The 25,473-nt window shown below is 47.6% G+C and overlaps 1 protein-coding gene across 3 annotated transcripts in view; it reads left to right on the forward strand.

Moving 5' to 3' along the window:
- Positions 1–25,473, forward strand: part of CSMD2 (CUB and Sushi multiple domains 2) — a 672,138-nt gene that overhangs the window by 642,500 nt on the left and 4,165 nt on the right. For 2 of the 3 annotated variants that reach the window (XM_049694749.1, XM_049694802.1), the window contains 13 exons: positions 305–481; positions 1,685–1,864; positions 2,252–2,425; positions 4,965–5,138; positions 5,467–5,540; positions 8,521–8,632; positions 9,208–9,387; positions 17,203–17,268; positions 18,483–18,644; positions 20,154–20,266; positions 22,123–22,210; positions 23,600–23,738; positions 23,922–24,137. In XM_049694749.1, the coding sequence (XP_049550706.1) occupies positions 305–481; positions 1,685–1,864; positions 2,252–2,425; positions 4,965–5,138; positions 5,467–5,540; positions 8,521–8,632; positions 9,208–9,387; positions 17,203–17,268; positions 18,483–18,644; positions 20,154–20,266; positions 22,123–22,210; positions 23,600–23,738; positions 23,922–24,081 (1,799 nt within the window). In that variant the 3' untranslated portion in view covers positions 24,082–24,137. The remainder of the gene's footprint in view (positions 1–304; positions 482–1,684; positions 1,865–2,251; positions 2,426–4,964; positions 5,139–5,466; positions 5,541–8,520; positions 8,633–9,207; positions 9,388–17,202; positions 17,269–18,482; positions 18,645–20,153; positions 20,267–22,122; positions 22,211–23,599; positions 23,739–23,921; positions 24,138–25,473) is intronic. The other variant, XM_049694771.1, reaches the window with a different exon arrangement.

A 25,473-nucleotide genomic window follows, 5' to 3' on the forward strand; every position in this document is an offset into this window, starting at 1 on the left:
TGTGAAAAAGAGACAGAAACGCTAAGCACTGATTGGACATTTGGTGATATTAAGGAATTGTTTAAAATTTCAGGTGTGATAATAAAACAGATATAGTCTTTAATTTTTAGAAATCATAAAAAAATCCCTACAGGTCTCTCTTCCCCTTCTAAGGGAGAGATGATCCGACATGAAAGCATCCCAAGAGGCATTTCAATCCACAGCGTCCTTACATAGCACGAGGTCTCCACTCTGGGCAGGGCCCAGCCCCCCAGAGGATGCCTGCTCTTGTTCTGATGAATAATGTGTCCTTTCGGCTTCCTAGTGATCTCTTGTGGGAACCCCGGGACTCCAAGCAATGCCCGAGTCATGTTCAGCGATGGCCTGGTTTTCTCCAGCTCCATCGTCTATGAGTGTCGGGAAGGCTACTATGCCACAGGCCTGCTCAGCCGGCACTGCTCGGTCAATGGCACCTGGACAGGCAGCGACCCAGAATGCATAGGTGAGAACCTCTGGGCTCCATGGCAAATGGTGGCCAAGGCAATCGGGCTTCTCCGTGCCAAAGAAGAAGGCTGTCTGGAAGAGACTGGGAAGGCTGGCTGACATGGTGGGACTTGACCCTGAATGAGAATCATACAAATAGCCTCCACTTACTGGGCACATGGTATGCGACAGCCACTGAGCTAAGTGCTTTGTTTCACATGCATCACATCTTCTGATTCTCACCACAACCCCATGAAGTAGGTACTGTTAGCTCTACTTTATGTATGAGACAACTGAAGCTCAGAGAGGTTGAGAATATATAATTATTTGCTATCTCTCAGACTCTAGCCAGTTCCTTGGGCTTTCTTTTTCTCTTTTAGGGCAAACCCCCAGTGTTCAGCCTGATTCTCTTTCCACCTTAAAGCTGCTGCCATCTACCATCTTTGTTAGTTCCTTCTCTCCCTTGGACCCATCCCCACCCCAGCCTGGCTCCCCTTTCTTGCTTCTCTTAAGGGCAGCTCCAGACCCTTTTCCTTGAAAAGCAAATCACTGTGGGGCCCAGATGGAAGGAAGTGATAAGATAAGGGAATCTGACAACATTCTCCCTTTCAAAATCCTAGCTGTGATTTCAGGCTCCATTTGAAATCCCCTGTCAAGTTCACTTTTGTTCTGAGGCCAGAGCTCACCAAACCCCACCCTCACTTGATACCATAACATTGGTATGACCACTGCATCGGTCACAAGACCCTGCTCCTAGGCCACTGGACCCACAGAGGTCTCCTGGGCAGAAGAGCAGGCAGTAAGATGCCCCTTCCGGCGACAAATTGTCTTATGTGGTCCGTCCGCACATCTTAAGCTCTTCAGCCTGGAAACGTCCCTCTCCTCGGACCCCAGCCTCATTTATGAAGCGAGCCGTCTGGATACTTCCTCTTAGAGGTGTGGGCTTTAAATGAAAAAGATGGGTTTCCCAGCCCAGGTTGCTGGGGTGCGTAAGGATGGTGCGGGCAAGGATGGGGGGTGTAGGACAGCCTTTGCAAGCAGACTTGGCTGCGGGGACTTAGAATGGATGGTGCCCGACTAGGAACCAGGGAGGGGACAGGACACCCCTACCCTGACAGCTTTCCTTCCCAGACACGTGCAGGGAGTGATAGGGATGGCGTTGGGGTGCTGGGGAGGGGGGGCCTGTGCTCAGAGTGAACAATGCTCTATCTCCTCATCCTAGTCATAAACTGTGGCGACCCTGGGATTCCAGCCAATGGCCTCCGGCTGGGCAGTGACTTCAGGTACAACAAAACTGTGACCTACCAGTGCATCCCTGGCTACATGATGGAGTCACATAGGGTGTCCGTGCTGAGCTGCACCAAGGACCGGACGTGGAACGGCACCAAGCCGGTCTGCAAAGGTGTGTCTGGGGGCTTCGGATGCGGACACAGGGGCAGAGAAGGTACAAAAGTCTTGAACATCTAGAAGGGAGGGTGTGATGAGGCAGAGCCCTAACATCTTATCGGGGGGTGTGCACGGTGAGGAGTGGTCCCTGAACATCTGCAGGGAGGGAGCGGGAAGGTCCTGGGCCTTGAACATTGAGGGCAGGGCCGTGCAGAGAGGAGTGGGTTGTCCTAAGGTGCAAAAAGAACAAGCTCCCAAAGGAAGAGGGGGCGTTCCTGCTTCCTGCCGCTTAGCCCAGACTCCCGGCAGGCACAGGGAGCCAGTGATGTCAGTGCCGGCGGCCATCAGGGCCTCGTTTCCCCCGGGGCAGCCCCAGCACTCAGCCTGCTTTGGTCTCCCCCAGCTATCATGTGCAAACCGCCTCAGCTCATCCCCAACGGGAAAGTGGTGGGGTCCGACTTCATGTGGGGCTCAAGCGTGACGTATGCCTGCCTGGAGGGGTACCAGCTCTCTCTGCCTGCGGTGCTCACCTGTGAGGGAAACGGGTCCTGGACTGGAGAGCTGCCTCAGTGTTTCCGTAAGTCGCTCACGGGGGCCTCCGAGGCATCCCATCTGCTGGCTCCATCCTCTTCCCTCCTCTGCTGCTCTGCTTCCAGAGCTCTGCTGCTAGGAGGCCTAGAATGGAGGTTCCCGGCCCCAAATCAGGGAGGAGCTTTGTCAAAAACACTATTAAAGAAGGAAGGGATTTTAAAGGAAGAATATGAGACTATCTTAATTGAGCCCTGGCTCCTCTCACCGTGTGGAGTCACAGTGGAAGGAAATTAAGCCAGAGATAAGGGAGGTGTTTCTTAACCTGAAAGGTTGTTAACTGGATGAGCTAGAACCCAAAGCTGGGGTGATAGACAGGAAAGCAGGGCAGTGCTAGAAACATGCCTGTCTTCAAGGAAAATACCCTGCACAGAAGAGATGCTGGGGCCCTTGTGATTTTCTGGTGAGAGAGTTATTTCTGACCTACCTGGCCCGATTGTGTCTCAAAGAGCCTCAAGTCCACGCCAGGGCTCATTTCTTACCGAGTCCCCCAGAGAAGCAGGTTCCAGGTCACTTTTTCTTGCCTTACCCCATAATCTGGCTCTGGAACTTGGACAAACAGTAGGACCTATTTTTTCTTTCTACTTGGCATTTATCTAATGCTGCAGAAAACTATCAACTACACATGACACTGTTTGGGGACCTCTGAAAATTTACTTCAGTTTGGGAAATTTCAGCAGAGACAAGGGCCAGTAAAAGCGGACACAGGAAAGGCAGCATGTGGTGTGTGGTTAACCCCTTAGACCTTCGTATTCCTCCAGGGAAATATTAGGAAGAGAGCAAGGCTCCAGGTTGGGTCTGGACTCAGAAACCTTGCTTTTTGTCTTGAGAAATAGCTGGATTGCTTTCTAACAATGAATTATGGTTATTGTTAAAAAAAACCCCAAAACTGTACTATGTCCAAAAATACAAAGAAGAATGAACCCTCATTGAACCCTCACTTCCCAAAGATAGCCATAGTTAGGCTTGTCATACTTCCACACAATCACTATGCATTTTTGCATGTATAGCAGTATGTATGCAATTTTCTATAAATGGTATTGAATCGTGCTCTTCACAACTTGTATTCATTCACAGGCCATCAGCCCCTTGCTCTATCAATACATACTAATCTATACATCATCATTTTTAATGGCTTTAAAGAATTCCGTTGTTATATATGCCATAACTGGTTTAATCTTCTCCTACTGGTGATGAAGTTGGGTTTCTCCAACTTAATCATGTTAGAAGCAGTTCTGCAATATATAGCCTCGATAGTAGCATTTCTTTATGCCTGTGTTGAAGTCCTAGGAGTGATGATTCTGGGCCAACTGGTGTGCACGCTATACATTTTGACGCATGTTGCCAAACTGTCTTCTAGAAACGGTGTCCCAGTTTACGTTCCCACCAGCAGTTGATGAGAAAATTTCTTGACTCACACCCTCACTACCAGTTGATTTTGCCAATATTCTTAATATTTACCAGCCTGAGGAGTTTTAAAAGATAATCTCATTGTTTCAATTGGCATCACATTGCTTCTTAGCCAAACTGAGCTGCTCTGTGTCATCTACCCGTATTTCTTATTCTTTGAGTTGCCTCTTCCTGGGTGTGGTGACTTCCAATTGGCTCAGCCTTTAACTGACTTCTGATTGCTCCATCCAGACTCCGCAGCTTCCAGGGCCAGGCTTCCATCTGATTTCGCATCTGACTGTGAACCTCATGACTCTATGTAAAGACATACACACACACCATAGCATAAGGAAGGTTCCTCACGCTTGAAGTGATGTCTTGGGGAACTTGGCCTTCCACAGTCAGTTTTTAAAGATACTCTCTGCTGATCCGAATGAAATGGGCACACTCAGGTACTGCTCACTGCAGGGTAAATACACAGTCCACGGAAAGACATTTGGCAATACGCATCAAGAGCTGCGAACACACTCAAACCCTTAAGGATGGGAAGTTCACTCCCAGAGAATTCCCCTAAGAAAATAATACAAGTTAAAGAAAAGCCATAAGTAACTTTATAATCATAGAAAATGCCTAATGTGAGGGTTAGGATAATCATGTTACACCATCTCATTGCAAATTTACATAGCCAATAAGTGATATTGACATAAACACGGGACATGTGTACAGAACGTCAAGTGAACAAAGCAAAGGTGACAGCACCTGGACATCAGGTTTGCAGCCTTGCACAAGTTTCCATACAACTGAACAAACGCTAGAAGAGAATGAGCACAAAAATGAACAAAATATTTGGGGTAGTACAATGATAGTTTATTTTTTCTCCATGTTCTAGGCTTCCTGTAATGTTACTCTATTACATGGATATGGTTATTAATAAGCATTTGAATGTGGAAAGGAGAGGAAACACACAGCAGCGCTGAGGCAGGTGTAATCATTGACCCAGGGCTGCCCCACAGCCAGAGTTCAAGTGGAACCAAGAGGAAAGCAGTACAAGGACCAAAGGCTGGGTGGGGGTTAAGGGGGGCGAGCAGACTGAGTTATAGAAAGCCACTTGGACCTGCCCTTCTCCCTCGTCTTCCCAGCTGTGTTCTGCGGAGATCCTGGCGTCCCGGCCCGTGGCAGGAGAGAGGACCGAGGCTTCTCCTACAGGTCTTCTGTCTTCTTCTCCTGCCAGCCCCCTCTGGTGCTGGTGGGCTCTCCACGGAGGTTCTGCCAGTCAGATGGGACATGGAGTGGCACCCAGCCCAGCTGCATAGGTGAGAGGTGACCGGGAGCAGAGTGTCCCAGCTGGTGGGCATCCTTCTTTGGGGCCTGAGATGATGAATTTTCTTCCCTGTCTTCATCGGTCTCATCTGCGAAAAGGGGCGAGCGCTCCCCTAAGCTACTTAGAACAGGAGGTGAAATGGCCACAGCTCATGTGCTGCCAGAAATCATTGTCAGCCGGGGCATGACTCGGCGGGAGATTCCCAAGGGCAGGGAAGTCAGGGCGTGACTCCATCCTCGATCCCGCATCTGTTTCTCAGAGTGAGCAGGGGCGATGAAGGCTTCCCTGACCATGGTCTGTTTCTTTGTTTTGCCATCCAGACCCCACGCTGACCACGTGTGCGGACCCTGGCGTGCCACAGTTTGGGATACAGAACAATTCCCAGGGCTACCAGGTAACGAGGTCAACCGAGATCAGGCCTTTCTGCCTTCTGTCCTTGTCACTGTCATCAGTCTCAGAGGACTCAGGACAGCACTAGGGGGCATGAGACCTTGGAAGCTGGAGAGAGAAAGCAGCCTGCTTCTTCAAGCCAGGCTGCACAGGATGCCCCCTCAGAAACAGGCAGGCGTTTACACCAACCCGAGAAGCTGATGTGGAAGAACAGACTCGCGTGTAGCTCCACAGGCCCTTCCCGGCAGCCCCTTGCGACTGGGGCAGGGACAGAAATGAGAGAGACAGATGGACCTTCTGTCCCCAGGGCACCCATACCCTACGGGGCTCAGACAGGGTGGCGGGAGCCAGCGAGTGCCACATGGGAGACAGTCTCCTGCCCAGTAGGCCCGTCCCAGCAGGATACAGGCTCCAGGGACACATCTCAGAATGCGCTTCAAAAGGAAAGGATATGGACAGCCTGGATGGGACCCTCTGAGCAGAAGGAAGCGGGAGAGTATGGGTGTGTTCAAGGCAGGACAATGAACTGAAGCCGCCAGTGTGCTCGGGGGATATCAGGGACTAAGCCGGAAATGGCGGGTTGGGATCTTACCTAGCAATGGGATTTATCAAATATTTACTGCCGTGAACTATTCTAGGCGCTAGGAATACAGTGGGAACAAGACAGGCCGAGTGCCTGCTCTATGGGAGTTCCCTGGCTGGTGACAATAAATAAACAAGATCACTTCTGGGAGCGATAGGCACTACACACGGCATAATATAAAAGGGTGTGACGGGTGGGGGGGTTGCTGTTTAGCGGAGTGAGGGAAGAGGCCTCCTAAACTTGGACTGTGGCGCCCATGGTGGGAAGGGCCAGCCCTGTGCAGAGCTGGGTGGGCGTTCCCAGCAGAGGCAACGGCCAGGGCAGAGGAGCGCTCAGGCAGGGAACTTGGCAGGTTGCAGGACTGGAAAGCTGGCCAGCCAGCGGGTCGGGAACATAAAGAGAGAGGAGAAGGACGTGAAGCCAAAGAGCTAGGCTGCCACTGCCTTGTGAAGTTAAATATCCACACATCCTATGACCCAGAGTAAGCAACCCCAGAGACGCTCTCGTCCGTGTTACCAAGAAAGGAGAAAAATCCTGGTGTAGTCTCAGGATGGTTCATCACACAGCAGTGACAATTAAGGAACTATAGCTCCGGATGACTGTTAGAAACATAGTGTTGAACATCAAAAGTGGTAGGATACTATTTCTAGAAAGATTAAAACCAAGAAAAATTTATATTGTTTAGAGATATATGTAGGCATATGTGATAGAATTATTTTTTAGCCAAGCAAGGAAATGAAAAACACAAAATTTGGGCTTCCCTGGTGGCGCAGTGGTTGAGAGTCTGCCTGCCGATGCGGGGGACACGGGTTCGTGCCCCAGTCTGGGAAGATCCCACGTGCCTCGGAGCGGCTGGGCCCCTGAGCCATGGCCGCTGAGCCTGCGCGTCCGGAGCCTGTTGCTCCGCAACGGGAGAGGCCACAACAGTGAGAGGCCCGCGTACCGGGGGGGGAAAAAAAACCCCACAAAATTCAAGAGACTGGTTTTCACCGAGGGGAGCTGAGGAACAGGGCAGGGAAGGAGCACGCAGATGACAAACATGTCAATGATGTTCTAACCCTTAGGTTGAGTGGTGGGCTCCACTGAAGGTGTCCAGTTTATTATGATGATTCACGTCTGTATATGTGCCATATATTCTTTTCTATGCACCTAATATCACATAATAAATTTTGAAAAGAGAAGGGCATGGACCGGGTCATATAGGGCCTTGAGACCATGATAAGCATTTTGGATTGTATTCTAAATGCCATAGGAAACCATTTGAAGGTGACTTAATCTGATCCATCATTTGAACTATCACTCAGGACCCTGAGGAGAGGATGAACAATAGGGGTTAAGAATGGAAGCACTTAGACAAATAGGATATTATTGCAGCATCTTGAGAGAAAGATGAGGGTGGGACTGAGCCAGGGTAGCGACAGTGGACATAGAGAGACGTGAAGGGGTCGGGAGGTATTTTGTTGGTAGAACCAAGAAGACTTCTTGAAGGATTGAATGGAGGGGTTGAAGGAAAGGGAGGAATCGAGGACGACTTGAAGTTTTTGACTTGCACAACTGGGTGGATAGGGATACCATTTGCTGAACGAGGTGATGGGCGTGGAGGAAGGGAGTGGAAATTAGGTTTCACCTTGCGTTTCAGTTTGCTCCCAGAGGTAGTAGAGACACGTGAGTGTTTTGAGCTGGGAAATAGTGTGATCCGAGTTGCAGTTTCGGAAGCTCATCTGGCAGCATGGTGCCGCACGGATTAGAGATGGAGAGATGGAGCTGGTGGCTGCAGGGAATGTCAGGTCAGACGGTGAGGGGCCAGTGGAGCAGAGGGAGGGATGCAGGGAGGGTAGCAATTCTGCTCAAGAGATTTTTTACAAAGCATAGCTCCAGATTTTATAGGGGACATGTCCTAAAAGAATTTATAGATTCATGGAGGGAAGAGACACACACAGTAATATTCTACTTTGCACAGTTCTTCACATTTCATAAAATGCTTTCAAATCTACCCTCACATTTCAGTGTCGCGACAGTCCAGTGTAGTGTGGCAGGGCTGCTCATCCCAGCTCTACACAGGAAGGCTAAGGTGTAGAGAGTTTCGTGCAGCCTGGCATCCAGTGAGTAAGTGTAGATACCAGAACTCACACCCAGGGTCTTCTGATTCTGGGTCAGACACTCAGCCCCCCGCAGCAGAATATGATATATCCCATGAGAGTGTTGATCTGGCCCAGGGAATTGGGTGAGGCCTTGTGGAAGAGGCATAACGTAAGCTGCCTCAAGGGATAAATAAGATTTAATCAGGCAGAGAAACAGAAGGGTGGGTAGGAGTAATGTCGTGGGAAAGTAAGCAGTCAGATGACAAGTGTGAAGCGTCGCTGGATGGAAGGTGATTGTGGGAACTTCGTCCTGGCCGCAGGTTGGAAGCACCGTGCTCTTCCGTTGTCAGAAAGGTTACCTGCTCCAGGGCTCCACCACCAGGACCTGTCTTCCCAACCTGACCTGGAGCGGAACCCCGCCCGACTGTGTCTGTGAGTGGAAATTTCGCCTACAGCCCAGACAACTCCTCCTGGCAACTCATAATCTCCCCCAGCTGGGCATCTAGGAGATGCTTGAGTGCTCTGAATGACAGAGAGCTCACAACTCCTCATTGGGACCAGTATTGGTCTCTTTGTACTCCTTACCCCTTGGAGCCCCACAGAAGATATTTACACACAGAAGCCTTTCTGATATTAGAAGGCAATTCCTATACCTTCTCAAAGAAAAAGAAAGAAGTTTCCCATGGCAGCAAATACTAACAACTACAAGGCCTGCCCTCAGGATGGAAGGTTTCAGGCTTTTGACCATAATTACTCCTTTTCCCTCAGGAAAATTACTGCAGGTTTAGGTTCCCCCAGGGTTGACTGAGCCAATATCCCCACGATCTCCATCTTGGCCTCTCGTATAGACATCAAGGCTGGGGTGGGGCTGGGGCTGGGAAGGGGATGCTGGACCTGAAAGGGGCCCATAAGGGAAAGGAAGCGGGTGGCCCATCAAGGAGCAGGGGAGTGGTGGAGAGGCCTCCTGGAGACCCTCATCTCCCAGCAGCGTCTTCCCTGTCATCCAGCCCACCACTGCAAGCAGCCAGAGATGCCGACCCATGCCAACGTTGGGGCCCTGGACTTGCCCTCCATGGGCTACACGCTCATCTATTCCTGCCAGGAGGGCTTCTCCCTCAGGGGCGGCTCCGAGCACCGCACATGCAAAGCAGATGGCAGCTGGACAGGCAAACCACCCGTCTGCCTGGGTGAGTGTGCCCCCTCGGTGAGCTTCTCCAGGGTGGGGGGCCAAAGGGGACAGCTGAGCTTGAGTGAAAGAGGGCCAAAGAGAAGAAAGAAATGTAATTTCCGGAAGCTGGAGGCTGCTTCTGGTCTTCTGAGGTGTTGAGTCTAGGAGATAAAACCAGAGTAGTCTAAGGAGCACAGAGTGACGCCATCCCAAGTTTCACCTTGCTACCTTCTGCATGAGCTTAAACACTCTGCCCAGCGCTAAGGATACGGTAGTCTAAGGATTACACTTAATCGTCAAACGGAGAAAAGCTCTGTGTCCCACTAAACGGGAATAACACGTTATGCATATATGCCTATCATAACCCTGATAAAACAGTACCCACTCACAGATCCCTCCGGGTTACCGCAACGTCTTACACCTCCCTCCCCCTCTTCTTCATTCATTCCTTCTCTATTTATTGAGCATTATCACTGTGCGTGGCTGTGCTGGGCATGGGGGATGGGGAGGTGAAAGACACAAACCCTGCCCTAAAGGAGCTCACATTCAGCTGTGGAAGACACACACATTATCAGATATAACAGTACCTTCAGGAACACAGAGATGCACTGAATGCTGTGGGGATGCTGGAAAAGGCACTAATTCAGCCTAAGGGGGAGGGGAGGATCAGAGAAGGCTTCCTGGAGAAGGTAATCTGAGTCCAGTCTTAAGTAAAGAATCCAGCAAGGATAAAGGATGGGTTTGGTGCTAGGATGGCATTCAGTAAGATGTCTCTTACGGGTGCTGACCTCACCTCACCACATTCCGGGTATTGTTCTAAGTACTTCGTGTACTAACTCAATCCTTGCAGTCATCCTATGAGGCAGGTGTTACTCGTATCCTCATTTAATATATGAGGAAACTGACACACAGAGAGGTTAAGTAACTGCCCCAAGGTCACCAGCTGGTAAAGGGAGAGAGCTGAGATTCAAACCCTGCAGGTCTAACTTCAGAATCCATGCTCTTAAGTACTCTGCTGTCCTGCCCCTCAGAGAGAGAAGGCTTCAGGTTCAGAGCCTTTATCAGAGCTAGAATTTAATGCTGTATTTTCATTGTATGAATTGTTGTAAATTTCTTTTACTTAGGGAAAGTAATATTCGTGTTCCACAAATGGTAGTGGTATCATTTTTCTTTTTTAGAGTACATTTAACTTTTAATTGTGGTAAGATATACAAAACATAATAGTTACCATTTTAACCATTTTAAAGTGTACAATTCAATGGCATTAAGTACATTCACAATATTGTGCGACCATCACCACTATCCATTTTCAGAATCTTCTCATCGTCCCAAACAAGAACTTTGTACCCATTAAACAATAACTTTCCATTCCCCTTACTCTCCAGCCCCTAACAACCTCTATTGTATTTCCTATATCTATGAATTTGCTGATTCTAGGTACCATGTTAGTGGAATCACATGATATCGGTCCTTTTGTGTCCGGATTATTTCACTTGGCGTAATTTTTTCGAGGTTCATCTATGTTGTAACGTGTTATTACTTCATTCTTTTTTATGCCTGAATAATATTCTATTGATGGATATTCCACCTTTTGTTTATCCATTTGTTCATTGATGAACATTTCAGTTGTTTCCACTTTGGGGCCATTATGAATAATGCTACTTTGAACATAAATGTGCATGTTCTGTTTGGATATCTGTTTTCAGTTCTCTTAGGTATATATCCAGGAATAGAATAACTCAGTGTTTAACAGTGTAAGGAAGCATTTTGCAAAGTGCCTTTACATTTACTTTACATTCCCACCAGCAATGCACCAGGGGTCTAATTTCTCTACATCATCCTTGCCAGCACTTGTTATTGTCCAGCTTATTTTTTTTTTTTTTTTTTGCGGTACGCGGGCCTCTCACTGCTGTGGCCTCTCCCGCTGCAGAGCACAGGCTCCGGAAGCGCAGGCTCAGCAGCCATGGCTCACGGGCCCAGCCTCTCCGCGGCATGTGGGATCTTCCCGGACCGGGGCACGAACCCGTGTCCCCTGCATCGGCAGGCAGACTCTCAACCACTGTGCCACCAGGGAAGCCCTTGTCCAGCTTTTTGAGTATAGCCATCCTAAGTGGGTATAAAGTAGTATTACATTGTGGTTTTCGTTTACATTTCCCTAATGACTAGTAATGTGGAGCATCTTTTCATTTGTTTATTGGCCATTTGTGTATCTTCCTTGGAGAAAAGTCTATTCAGATCCTTTGCCCATTTTTTAATTGGGCTATTTGTCTTTTTATTGTTGAGTTGTAAGAACTCCTTTATGTCCTGTTGATTTCTTTTTTCCAGCTTTATTGAGGTATAATTGACAAACAAATTGAAATATATTTAAAGTATACAACATGATAATTTGATATACATTGTGAAAGGATTCCCACTATCAAGTTAACACATCCATCACCTCACGTATTTATCTTTTTTTTTTTTTGATGAGAGCACACGAGTTCTACTCTCTCAGCAAATTTCAATTGTACAATGCAGTATTATCTACTATAGTTACCACGTTATACACATACATCTTATAACTGAAAGCTTGTATCCTTTTACCAGCCTCTCCCTATCTCCCCCTCCCCCCAGCCCCTGACAACCACTATTCTACTCTCTTTTTATAAATTTGACTTTTCGATTCCACATGCAAGCAGTAGCATGCAATATTTGTCTTTCTCTGTCTGGCTTATTTCACTTGGCGTAATGTCCTCCAAATTCATCCATGTTATCACAGGTGGCAGGATTTCCTTCTTTCTAAGGCTGAGTAATATTCCATTGTATGTATACGCCACATTTTCTTTATCCACTCATCCATCAATGGACACTTCGTTTGTTTCCATAGTTTGGCTATTGTGAATAATGCTGCAGTGAACATCTCTTCAGGACAGAGATTTCATTTCCTTTGGATATATAGAAATGGAATTGCTGGATCATATGGTATTTCTATTTTTAATTCTTTTTTTTATAGAATAAAAATATCCTTGTACTGGTTTACATTATAATTTTCTTCATTACAGAGAATATCTACTATTCATGTCTGCTCCTCTAACAGCAGTCCAGCTTTTAAAAATTTCGTATTATTCCTTTACATAATTATACATTAGATTTGACTATTGATCCTTTACATTTATGATTACACATTATCTATTTTTAATTCTTGAAGGAACCTCCACACTGTTACATTCCTACGAACAGTGCGCAAGTATCACATTTATCGGTTTGTGTATATTGAACCATCCTTTCATCCCAGGAATAAATCCCACTTGATCATGGTGTATGATCCTCTTAATGTACAGTTCATTTGGTTTGCTAATATTTTCTTGAGGATGTTTGCGTGTATGTTCATCAGGGATACAGGCTTGGAATTGCCTTTTCTTGAAGTGTCCTTGTCTGACTTTGGTACAAGGGCAATGTTTTGATTCCTCACACTTTATATTTTGTATATCTACTGTAGGTTATGCTTTGTGTTTTTCACGAAGCTTACATAACACATATTTACAACAGTCTTTTTTTAAGCTGATAGCAACCTAACTTGGAATGCATACAAAAGCTCCGTGTTTTTACAGTCCCCCACATTTTATGTGTTTCATGTCACAATTTACATCTTTTACATTGTATATCCATTAAAAATTATTGTAGTTATAGTTATTGTTACCATTTTTGTCTCTTAACCTTTATACTAGAGTTACAAGTGATTTACCCACTAACATTACAATATTAGAGTATTCTGAATTTAATCATATGTGAGTTTTATACTTTCATGTGTTTTTATGTTAGATTTTCACTTCCACTTAAACCCCTGCTGTTTAACCCCTCTATTGAATTTTCCAGGTCAATTATTACATTTTCAGCTCTATGGTTTCCATCTGGTACTTTAAAAATATTTTCTCTTTGTTGAAATTCTTGCTTTGTGCATTGCTTTCCTGACCTCAGTGAGCATCTTTATGACCATTATTTTGAACTCTCTATTGGGTCAATCACTTACCACTGTTTCATTAGGATCCGTTTCTGGAGATTTATCTTATTATTTGGTTTGGAACATTTTCCCTTGTTGATTCACTTTCCCTGATTCTCTGTGTTGGTTTCTACTCATTAGATAAAACAGGCAGCTCTCCCACCCAGTCTTCACAGACCGACCGGCCTCGTTTAGGCAATGAACCTCACCAGTCAGTGCAGCCCAATCTCCTGGTGCCTCCCAAACCTTTGTGATTGTCCAAGCTGTCGTCTTTATTCCTAGTGGCTCCCAGTAGTTGAGGGTGTACCAAGACCCATCAGTGTCCCACAGAGGTCAGCACCTAGATGCAGGCTGATTAGAAGCAGGCAACAGTTGGAAAAGTATGCAGTCAGACCCCTTGCAGGGAGAAACTGGGAGATGTGCATTTTTACCTGCTCCCTCAGTGTGAGACCAGGTATATATATAGCCACAGGGGTTTCTACTGTGTCCATTTAAAAACTGCTTCCTTGTTTGCTGTAGTCCTGTGGAACTCATGAACACAAGCCCCAAGCCCCATTGGCCTTCAGAGCTAGGTGATTTGGGCACCCATCCCGCAGATGGCATCCTTAAAAGTCAGGGTGCTAGATGTGTGGTACAAACTCAGCACTCTCAGGGAAAAGCTGGGAGTTAGGAGTCCCTTCTGATTGTATGGTGCCGTGCCAGGTGTGGGGTTTATTTCAAGAATGTGTCTCAGCCTTTCCTACCTGTTTTGATGTGGGTATTTTCTCAGTCACCCAATGTGTAGGTGTCACTCAGCTAGTTTCTGGATTTCTCTCGGAGAGAGTTGATCTGTTTTCTTCTGCACATTCAGTGTATCCGTGGGAGGAGGGGAATTCAGGAGCCTCCTATGTTGCCATCTTGGTCCAGAGTCTCTTCAACTGTTCTTTATATATCTAGAATATAAGACCCTTATCAGGGCTTCCCTGGTGGTGCAGTGGTTGACAGTCCGCCTGCCGATGCAGGGGACGCGGGTTCGTGCCCCGGTCTGGGAAGATCCCACATGCCGCGGAGCGGCTGGGCCCGTGAGCCATGGCCGCTGAGCCTGCGCATCCGAGCCTGTGCTCCTCAACGGGAGAGGCCGCAGCGGTGAGAGGCCCGCGTACCACAAAAAAAAAAAAAAAAAGACCCTTATCAGAGGCATGATTTTCAAATATTTCCCCCATTTTGTGGGTTGTCTTTTCACTGCCTTTTTTTTTTTTTAATTTACAGTACTTTCTTTTTTATTTCATTCATCACCTAAAATTTAAGCTCCATTTTATCCTGTGTTAATTTTTTTCTTTTTTTTTTTTCAGGTGTGGATTTTTTTACAGCCCTATTGAGATATAATTGATATACAAAAACTGCACATATTTAATGTATGCGATCTGATGAGTTTGGATCTTTACACTTTCCTGTTGGTGTCCTTTTAAACACAGAAGCTTTTAATTTTGATGAACTCCAATTTATCTATATTTTATAGGTTTACTTGTGCTTTTACTATCATATTTAAGAAACCATTGCCTGGGGCTTCCCTGGTGGCGCAGTGGTTGAGAGTCCGCCTGTCGATGCAGGGGACACGGGTTCGTGCCCCGGTCTGGGAAGATCCCACATGCCGCGGAGCGGCTGGGCCCGTGAGCCATGGCCGCTGAGCCTGCGCGTCCGGAGCCTGTGCTCCGCAACGGGAGAGGCCACAACAGTGAGAGGCCCGCGTACCGCAAAAAAAAAAAAAAAGAAAAAAGAAACCATTGCCTAATCCAAGGTCATAAAGATTTGTACCTGTGTTTTCTTCTAAGAGTTTTGGGGTCCAAATTCATGCTATTGCATGCGGATATCCAATTGTCCCAGCACCATTTGTTGAAAAGACTATTCTCCCCTCATTGGATTGTCTTGGCACCCTTTTCAAAGACCATTTGACCACAAATGTGTGAGCTTACATTAGGATCCTCAGTTTTATTCCACTGATCCGTATGACTGTCCTTATACCATTACCACCCAGTCCTGATTACTGTAGCTTTGCAGCAAGTTTTGAAGTTGGGAAGTCTAAGTCCTCCTTTTTGCTCTTCTTTTGCAAGATTTTTTGGCTATTCTGGGCCTCTTTTATTTCTATATGAATTTTAGGAATGGGTTGTCAGTTTCTTCAGACAGCTGGGATTTTGATAAGGGTGGTGTTGAATCTGTAGATCGATCTGGGGAGTATTGCCATTTGAACAATATTGTCTTCCAAGCCATGAGCATGGGATATCTTTCCATTTATTTAGATCTTTAATTTCTTTCAGTGATGGTTTGTAATTTTCAATGTACAGTCTTGCACTTTCTTGTTTACATTTATTCTTAAGTATTTTTTAAGCTATAATAGGTACTTGCATTTAAAAATACAAAATGCTTTAGATGCAGTTGAATCTCAACTCAACCCCTTACTATAAGACCCTGGGTAAGTCCCTTCACCTCTCTGCCTCTAACAAGTTTCTCTTCTATTAAATGAAGACACTAATGTCTACCTCACAGTTCTGAGAGAAGGAGTAAATGAAATGACATGAATAAAGTGCCTAGCACAGTGTCTGGCACATGAAATGCTTTCTCCCTCTTTGCTCCCTTCATCTTATAAAACCTAAGACAATACAGGCCTTTTGTTCAGAGGTGTGCCTTCATGGAGTCACTTGGAAAATATGTCCACAGCCTTCTGTACACCCGAACATAAGCTGACCTCAGAGTTGGAGACAGTAGGGGGAGTCCCCCCCTTTACTTAGCAACAAGACAGATATTTCTGTTGTTTCTCTGCAAAAGAAGAAAAGACATTAATATTTATTGACTGTGACTTTCACGTTCATAACCACATTTATTCAGCATAAACCTGTGAGATATGTTTCAGTATTTTCCCATGTTTCAGATGAGGAGACAAGACTCTGAGTGGTGACGTGACTAGTTGAGGTCACACAATCACTAAGTAGCACTGCTGGGACCGGAACCTAGGCTGTCGGGCTCAGGCCCAAAGCCTTCTCCTTTGCCTTTGCCTGTGAGGGCTTCCCTGTCTTCATATCGTGACTCCAGGGGAGGGAAGCACTCCACTGAGACCCTTACTAGAACTTAGGCACTTCACTCTTGACTGGCGGAAGGCCGTCCTTTGTGCCAGACCTCTGGGAGGAGAGCAGAGGCCCTTCAACCAAGGGTCCTCAGTAGTGGCATTCAGCAGATCTGTGTGCTAGGATGGGAAATAGACATCTTTGTTTTCCTTTACCTCTTACTGAAATTTAGCATTTCTTTAATTTAGGATATAGACAAAAACTTGTAGTAGTGTTAGCAATACCTATAAATTTGTCACCAGTAGAAACTGCAGAGATTTCCACATTACACTACAATAGTTATGGATGTCACGAAATGTTGTTGGGAATTCCCTGGCGGTACAGTAGGTAGGACTCTGCGCTTCCACTGCAGGGGACACAGGTTCAATCCCTGATCAGGGAACTAAGATCCTGCATGCCGTGTGGCATGGACAAAAAAAAGAAAGAAATGTTGTTTATGTTCCTGACTACTTCAAGATTAGAATAGTTACTGGACCTACTACTAGGTCCTGTTATTTAATGCAGTAATAAAAAATCACATATATAGCTATATTCTAACTTTTTGCTTAATATTTCAATGACTATAATTGGTAAATGGATTTCCTTTAAACTCTTTACATCTCACCAGACAAAGTAGCCCACCTCCGGGTCTAAGAGGATAAGTCCAAAGCAAGATCTCAAAGAACCCACTGACCTAATGTCAGAGAGCTGACCGTTATTTTTCCAATAGAACATAGACCAGAGGGTGAACCTGTTTTCTTCCATCCTCTTTCCCCAGCAGAGGTCCGGCCCAGTGGGAGACCCATCAACACTGCCCGGGAGCCTCCGCTCACTCAAGCTTCAGGTAGGTATGCTCTAGATCTTTGGCTCAAGAAACTGGTATAGCTTCCTTCACCTACTTACCCAGAAACATGCACATGAGTTTCTGTGTACCCAATAGGGGGGTGTGAAAACAGTCTATAGAGCCGAACAGATTTCCCCACCCACCTCCCAACCCCAGGCAGACCTCAGGAGGAAGTGAGCTTGAAGGAAGCAGGAACTGCATCCGGAATTGAGAGCCAAAGCCTTCTAGAAACATGTCCAGAGCTTGAAGCTCTGGAGCCAACCTCTTCTGGCACAGGGTTGGCCAGTGTGTGGTCAGACACATACACCCAGGTCCTGCCTAGGGAGCTTGCTGGAAATGGTTACATTTTTAAGACAGGTATTGTGTCTTTCAAAGTGTGATGTCCAGAACTGGGTACAGAACTGAGGTATGGCCTGACCAATGCAAAATTATTCTAGACTATCATATCCTTTTTTGAACCTTATACTTTTATTTACCATATTAGCATGTGTGTTATACAAGAAAGAAAACTAGATTTGACATCAAACTCAATTAAAGTTCCATTTTGGTCACTGACCAGCTGTGTCCTTGGACAAAGAAACTTCACCTCTGGAGCTTCAGTTTACCTTTTGTTAAAATAAGGCTCATAATACTCTCCTTAGAAAATTATTATAAGGATAAATAACAATTTGGGTTGCTATCGTTCATTATGTGCCCAACATCATGTGACATACAATCATTTAGCCCCTGACGAGATAAGCAGGACAGCCCCATTTACAGAAGTACAGATGTGGCCTACACAGGTGAGAAAGTGGAGACTCTTGTATGTAATCAAACAACTGATCATTGATAGCCAAAATGAGACTCCAGATCTGCCTGACCCCATTAGTCCATGTTCCTATTTTATGACATTGTTTTTCTCTCCTCTCTTTTTCTCTTTCTCCATCTTTTCAACCCCTTCCCTCCTTTTATTTTCCTCTTTCTTCTAGTTCATTCCCCCATCCCCTCATGTTCTCTTTTTTCTTTATCCACTTTCTCTCTCTCTCTCTTTCCCTCCACCCATCCACCCTGAGACACAGAGCATCACAAGGAGGCCAGAACACTCCACCACCTCCTGCGTGTTTGATGTTGGGGAAAACAATCTCAGGGAGTGAACTGGGGTCAGTCATCAGGTGGGCTCAATTCCACCAGCACACGTGAAAGCCCCTCTCACATCTGTTTCTCAATTCCTCTAGTTCCTGGGGATGTTTTTGCAAAGAATTCCCTATGGAAAGGGACCTATGAGTACCAGGGGAAGAAGCAGCCAGCCATGCTCAGAGTGACCGGTTTCCAGGTCATCAACAGCAAGGTCAACGCCACCATGATTGACCACAGCGGCGTGGAGCTGCACTTGGCTGGTAAGGGGCAGGCCAGCTCTGGGGAAGCCTGTGGGTGGTGTGGGTGATGGGCACACGCTCTTCCCAAGAACGAGTCTACTGTCACTTCCTTGTACTATCTTGCAGGGCTAGTCTGGTAGGCAGGGGAAGAGGAAGTGTCTATTCATCTTTGTTTACATGATAAAAGCACCACAGACTAAAGGGAAATGGTTAGATGACAAACATTAATAAATTGAACATACAAAGAATTCTTACAAATAAAGAAAAAGGAGATGTATATCCCTAAAAACTGAACCAAAAATAGGGGCAGAGAACTCCCAGAAGCCAAAGTACAGACAGTTAATAAACAAATGGAAAAAACATTTTTCGCAATAATCAAAAAACAGTAAACATAAAATGTCACTTTCCACTTATCCCACTAAGATTTTATTAAGCAATAAACTCTGGTGCCAGCCCAGTGAAGGTACTAAGGCAGTGCTGGTCAAAGTATAAAATAGTATAGTTCTAGAAAATAATTTGGCAACTTGTATCAAGAGCCGTGAAAATGACTGACCCCATTAATTACACTTCTACGAATTTTATCATAAGAAATAGTTATAGAGGGAATCAAACATTTACCAATAAAGAATGTTCACATTACAGGGCTATTTCCATAACATAAAACCTGGGAATAGAAAATTGTCTCAAAAGAAATGGATATATTAATTATAGTATGTCTGCCGGATAAAATATTATGCCAGTCTGGGAGAAAATACACCTACTACAATGCATTTAAAATGGGACTCCAGTTTTTGAAGGAAAAAATTATATTCATAAGAAAGGAAATTGGAAGTAATTACACCAAAATATTAACAATGGTTATTTCTCAGAAGTGAGATCAGGAGTGAATTTTCTTTCTTCATGCATCTCTGCATTTTCCAAAATTTCCCCAATTTTCAAATTTTCTATAATCAGAAAAACTGAATATCTTAGAAAGCAAGTGTTTATTCGAATAGATGGGTAGAACGATGGATGCATGAGTGAATGACTGTACACATGAATACACAACCCCACGTGTAGTCACAGCCACTCATTCATGCACACACACACAGACACAACTAATGTTCATATTCACTCAGTGGCTCTAAGCCATAGTCCTAAACACATTCACACACTCCCATATACATGCCCTCATGTATTCCTGTACCCACTGAGTTGTCAACACACCCACGCATTAACTGACCCCGTAACATATACAAAATCCAATTCCCTTTATTCTCACACATGCATGTATAAACAGGAGCACAACCACAGGTCATAATCCAGTTTATTATTAACACACATATGTACATTCTCGTGTATCCTCACACTCAGCCTGCACAAACTCACAGGACACACTACACTCACCTAACGCCAGTTATACATGGGATGTAGACACCAACATCTACACATGGAATCCCACTCAGACACTCACACCCACATACCCACAGACTTGGGTTTTGAAATCTTCCTGGATCTTTCAAGTGTACCCTCTGAACTTTCTTTTCCCAGGAATTTACAAGAAAGAAGATTCCCATCTCCTCCTCCAAGTTTACCAGGTTACAGGGCCTGTGGAGGTCTTTGTGAATAAGTTCAAAGGTGATCACTGGGCCTTAGATGGGCATGTAAGTTCAGCAAAACCTCACTCAGTCCTTGACCTCCCTGTGCCCTTGCCCCATCCCTGATTCCCAGATCACTGGTAGGGAGGACGAGGGGAGAAGTTGGTGGAAACTCTTTGGATCAACATGGAAACTTGGGAGGAGGGTTTCTTTGGGGCCAGGACTGGGAGCAAGGGAGTCCTCATCTGCTAGTGAAGTGGGCACAGGAAAACATAGCAAGGGCCAGGAGGCTGAGAGTCTAAAGGTCAGTGCATCTGAGCGAGATGAAGTAGGTTCTGATGTGTAAGCAGGAAGCAAGAGATTGGAGGCTGGCAGTACATGAGTAAATTCAAGCAAGTTGAAGGTCACGACGTGGTGGTGGGAGCTGGGAGAAGGTGGTGAGTCCCAGATGCACCCTGAGCATCTTCTCACCTTTGAGGATGCCTGTGGTGGGTGACTTAGCACAGCTTGAGACGCCAGGAGCTGGGGGAAAGGAGACAACTCTCTTGCATTCTCTTGTGGGAAAGACTTGTTCCATGCAAGGGCGTTCTTCAGGTGGAAGTTCTGCAGTGATTCTCCTCTGCCCATACCTTCCAATCTCACAGGCAGGGTAGTGGAGCAGTCATCTGTCACATCCTCAGCTTCCCTGTCTTGGATTATTGAAGCTAGAAGCGGAGGGGTGGGAAGGAGGAAGAGGTCATGGGGCCAGAGGAGCAGAGAGCTGAGGGGTCAAGGTGGATCCTCACGGACAAAACTGGCTGGTAGAGGGCTGTGGGTTGAGTGACTTTGCTGATAATCACATGAGAAGCAAGTGGCTTCTCCAGGGGCTGGTACATGGGATTAGTTCCTCGGGATTCTTGAGAGTATTCTACGGATCCCCTTGTGTATCCTGGTCCTGGCTGGCGTCAATAGTAGTAGTCCAAAAGCTGTGCCAGGACAACAGACTCCATTGTCCTGGGAGGATGGCCAGAGGGGAGAGAACAAGGGTAAAGTTGGGAGCTTGGAATGTGGGCCAAGGGTTACTTGTAAATGGCGCTCTGGAGGGCCAGGAACAGCCGGAAGGGCTGCCTGGGACTACAGCCAGCAATCGGGCCCACTTCTCTGTCACCCAGGGTGTGTTTGGGGGGACAGCAGGGGGTGGTCAGCCTAGAGCACAACAGACAGAGAGCTGCACCTGGGGATGGAGCATGAGTCAGAAGGAACCCCAGTAGCAGAAGCATCCTCAAAGCAAGCACGCCCTCGGCCGAGCAGTCCCCAGCCCACAAGTTTACGTGTCTGTGTCTGGTACACGAGCATCACAGAGGCAAGTACAGAGACAGCCAGGAGGAGTTATGTCCCCAACTACCCGCCCCCAAATTAATAGCTATTGGAACTGGGACGAACTTTCCAAAGTACGTTCAATCTGCTAGATGCATTTTAATCATGGTTTGGTTTGCTCCGCGGTGCTCTAAAACTCAGGTTTTCATCACAATAATAATAGCTAACATTTACTCAGGGCCTATTAAGTGTTCTAAGTGTTCTATATTCGCTCATATAAAGCTTCAGAGCAACCCTATGACATAAGTACTGTTTTTGTTCCCATTTTAAAATGAGGAACTGAGGCACCGACAGATTAAGTGATTCGACCAGTAGAAACAAAAATGTCTCCCTCCCTCCTACCAGCAGTTGGAGCCCCTGCCCCATCCCCAGCACCCTCCATTGCCTGGGGGTGGGCAGAGAGCCGATGTCAGTGGAGATGACAGGCAGGCAGGTGAGCCCAGCTGTGGGCACCGTGTGCCTGTGGGCACCGTGTGCCTGTGGGCGTGTCTCCGGCCTGGCTGGCCGGACCTCTAGCTCCCTCCGGCGTGCCTCCCATCTCACTCTGTCTGCTCCCTCCCTCACAGGTCTCCCCAGAGTTCTCCGGAGGCACCTTCATTTACCAAGGCGCTGTCAAGGGCCAAGGCTTTGGGCAGTTCGGCTTTCAAAGACTTGGTAACTAGCATTTGTCCCTGGAGTGTATGCTTGTGCGGGTGGCAGAGAAACTTGTATGTTGGCATGGAGGGCAGGGGGTTGGTGAAGGTCAACAGTCCAAGAGGGGCTCTTAGCCTCTTTTGGATCAGGGACTTTGAGATTTTGATAAAAGCTGTGTAATATCTCCCCAGAAGGAAGCGCAATACATAATACCCTCAACTTTTGCCAAACAGTTTCATGCTCAGCCCTGGAGTTGAAAGCCCCCAGCTTAAGGGGCATTGGGTCTCAGATGCGTCCCACAATAGTATCTGGCCAGCCCTCGGGCATCCCCGGGACCCCCTGAGCATTACGACGTGGGGCTCTCAGGGCAGTCTCAGTCCCGGAACGGTGGTATTGCTGTCCTCATTTTACAGATGGGAAAACCAAGCATCAAGGAGGCTTCCTTCCCTAGTTCCTCCCTGGCATCTTTACCCTGGACCAAGCATCCTCAGTGTCAGGCATCCTCACTCCAGAGACTGGCCTTGACTCAGAGCCTCTAATGTGGGGAGGGGTCCTGGCTTCTGGGAAGCAGTTCAGGGGGAGACAGGAGGCAGGCCCGGGTGCCTGATGGGCAGCTCGATACACCCCAGGTGCTGACTGCCCTGTCCCCCGGGACCCCCTGTCTACCAAGGCAGTGCACTGCGTTTTCTCCCAGCTCTGACCTTCAGAAAGCTCCTCCTTGGCGTAAGCGGAAACCCGCTTCCCTGTGCTTCCCACTCCGCCCTGCTCCTGCCCTGGAGTTATTCCTAGCTCTATCCTCTTAGCTGCCTGGACTAAAAGCACTCCCTCTTCCACACAGCGGCCCTTCAAAGACTTGAAGGCAGTTCCCTGGCCCCTTACACACCAGAGAGACCTCAGGAAACCGAGTTCTTCTTCTGGCTTCACGGCTGACTGCCGGTGTGCCCGGCGGAGCCTCACCCCCTCGGTTCGCTGACAGGGGCAGAGGCTCTCACCGTGGTCTTCTGAGCGCTCCCAGTCTGGGGCGAGGGGGGAGGGGGGAGGAGGGGAGACCCTCGGAGGCCGGAGCTTCAGCACCGCTACCACGCCCTCCAGAGCAGGTCCACCTGCACGTGCTTTATATTTCGGCTGCCTTGTAAGGTTTCATGGGATAAACTTTCTATGGCCGAAAGAAGTTTGGAAGCTTCTAAAGGGCTGCTCTCTTTTAAGGTTTTATTCTGGGACACGGTTTCAGGTTCTCCCGCAGACTGGCTTCCCCAGGCCTGACCAGCTCGTGTGGACTGACCACCCTTCTCCAGGGAGGATGGCCCAGTGCATGGGGGAGGCAGCTGGGGGGCCCCGACCAGCACCCCAAGCCCCACCACGGTGGCCGCTGTGTCTGTGATCTGAGGTTTCTGCTCTGGGATTTTGCAGACCTCAGGCTGCTGGAATCAGACCCCGAGTCCATCGGCCGCCACCTTGCTTCCAACAGCAGCTCGGTGGCGGCCGCGATCCTGGTGCCGTTCATCGCGCTCATCATCGCGGGCTTTGTGCTCTATCTCTACAAGCACAGGTACGGGGAAGGGACAGGAGGGTCGCACGACGGGTGCCAGGCCCTCTCCCTTTCCCTGACCCACCCAGAACCCTCCTGGCTCAGGCGAGCTGTGACCTTCTGAAGGGAACACAGAGCCTCCCTCTCCTCTTAGGGCCCCGAGTCTCCTCTCTTGACGTCTTGGTCACGCTCTCTCATTCCCAGGAGAAGACCCAAAGTTCCGTTCAACGGCTACGCTGGCCACGAGAACACCAATGTGCGGGCCACGTTTGAGAACCCGATGTACGACCGCAACATCCAGCCCACAGACATCATGGCCACCGAGGCGGAGCTCACAGTCAGCACGGTGTGTACAGCGGTATAGCCTCCAGGCCAGGCTGCCTTCGTCACCGCCACTGAGAGCCCCACCTCCGGCAGCTGGTGAGACACACACCCCTACAGACACGTCCAGTGTGAGAGGGACTGAGTGCCCAGTGCTGCCTTGTGCTGGCCACTGAGGCAGACACCTCCGTACACCTGGGTCGGAGACTGTTGTCACCCTTTTTACAGATGGGAAAACTGAGGCACAGAGAAAGGAATTAACTTGGCCAAGATCACACAGCTAATAAGAAGCAGGATCAGAATCCAATCCCAGGCAGGCAGCTCCAGAGGCTGTGCTCTTAGCCACTAGGCTCAGCAAAATACCCAAGTAGGTGTATTAGTCAGAACTCTCCAGAGAGAGAGAGATACATATATATACACAATATATGCATACGTATATATATGTACATATATATATAAACTCTCTGGAGAGATATATGTACATATTGTGTGTATGTTTGTATTGTATATATAGATATAGAGGAAGAGAGATTTATTTTAAGGAATTAGCTCACAGGATTGTGAGGCTGGCAAGTCTGGAGTCCACAGGGCAGGCCTGCAGGCTGGAAATTCCATCAGGAGCTGAGGTTGTAATCTGGAACCCGAAGGCTGTCTGGAGGTGAATTCCTTCCTCTCAAGGGGGACCTCAGTCCTTTCTCTTCAGGCCTTCCACTGATTGGTGAGGCCCACCTACATTATGGAGAGTAATCCGCTTTATTCAGAGTCTAAGGATTTAAATGTTAATCACATCTAAAAAATTCCTTCACTGCAACATCTAGACTGGTGTTTGACCAAACAACTAGGCACCAGAGCCTAGGCAGTTGACATATAAAACTACCCATCACCTAGAGCGTAATAGATGGGCAGTTGCAATCCCTGGCATTGGGCAAGACAGGAGGGCCCCCCGTCACACAGACAGAGGGCCAGATGCACACGGAGGCTCCCATGGGTCCACTGGACACCCTCTCTCACACACACACACAGGCCTGCCAGGAGCAGCTGACAAGTCTAGAAGGCACGGCCACTCCCCACTGTGTCCTTCCTCACTGATAGCCCTCCTTCTGAGGCCTGGGAACCTGCAGGAGCTGTCCCCACAAGGTGTGCAAGCCACACCCTTCTGAGAACCGTATCGTCTCCCGCACACCCCACTTTCTGGGGAATGCAGGTGCCCTCTCTCAGGTGTCTCCCAGACCTTAGTGAGCCTGGCTCTGGGGAGAAGCATCCCAGTGCCCAGAGAGGTGGGGTTCCAACAGGGCAAGGGAGTCATCAGCCAGACCCTAAGCAGGGACAGCACTCCTTCCATGCTCCTGTCTGTGGCAGCGCACGCGATGGGCAGTCCCGGCCCGATACGCATGCAGCTCCTGGAGGGAGCAGGCTGTGTGAGGGGTGGGCTGGC

This window comes from Orcinus orca, chromosome 1, assembly GCF_937001465.1.
Source record: "Orcinus orca chromosome 1, mOrcOrc1.1, whole genome shotgun sequence".
In the NCBI taxonomy this organism is placed as follows: Eukaryota; Metazoa; Chordata; class Mammalia; order Artiodactyla; family Delphinidae; genus Orcinus; species Orcinus orca.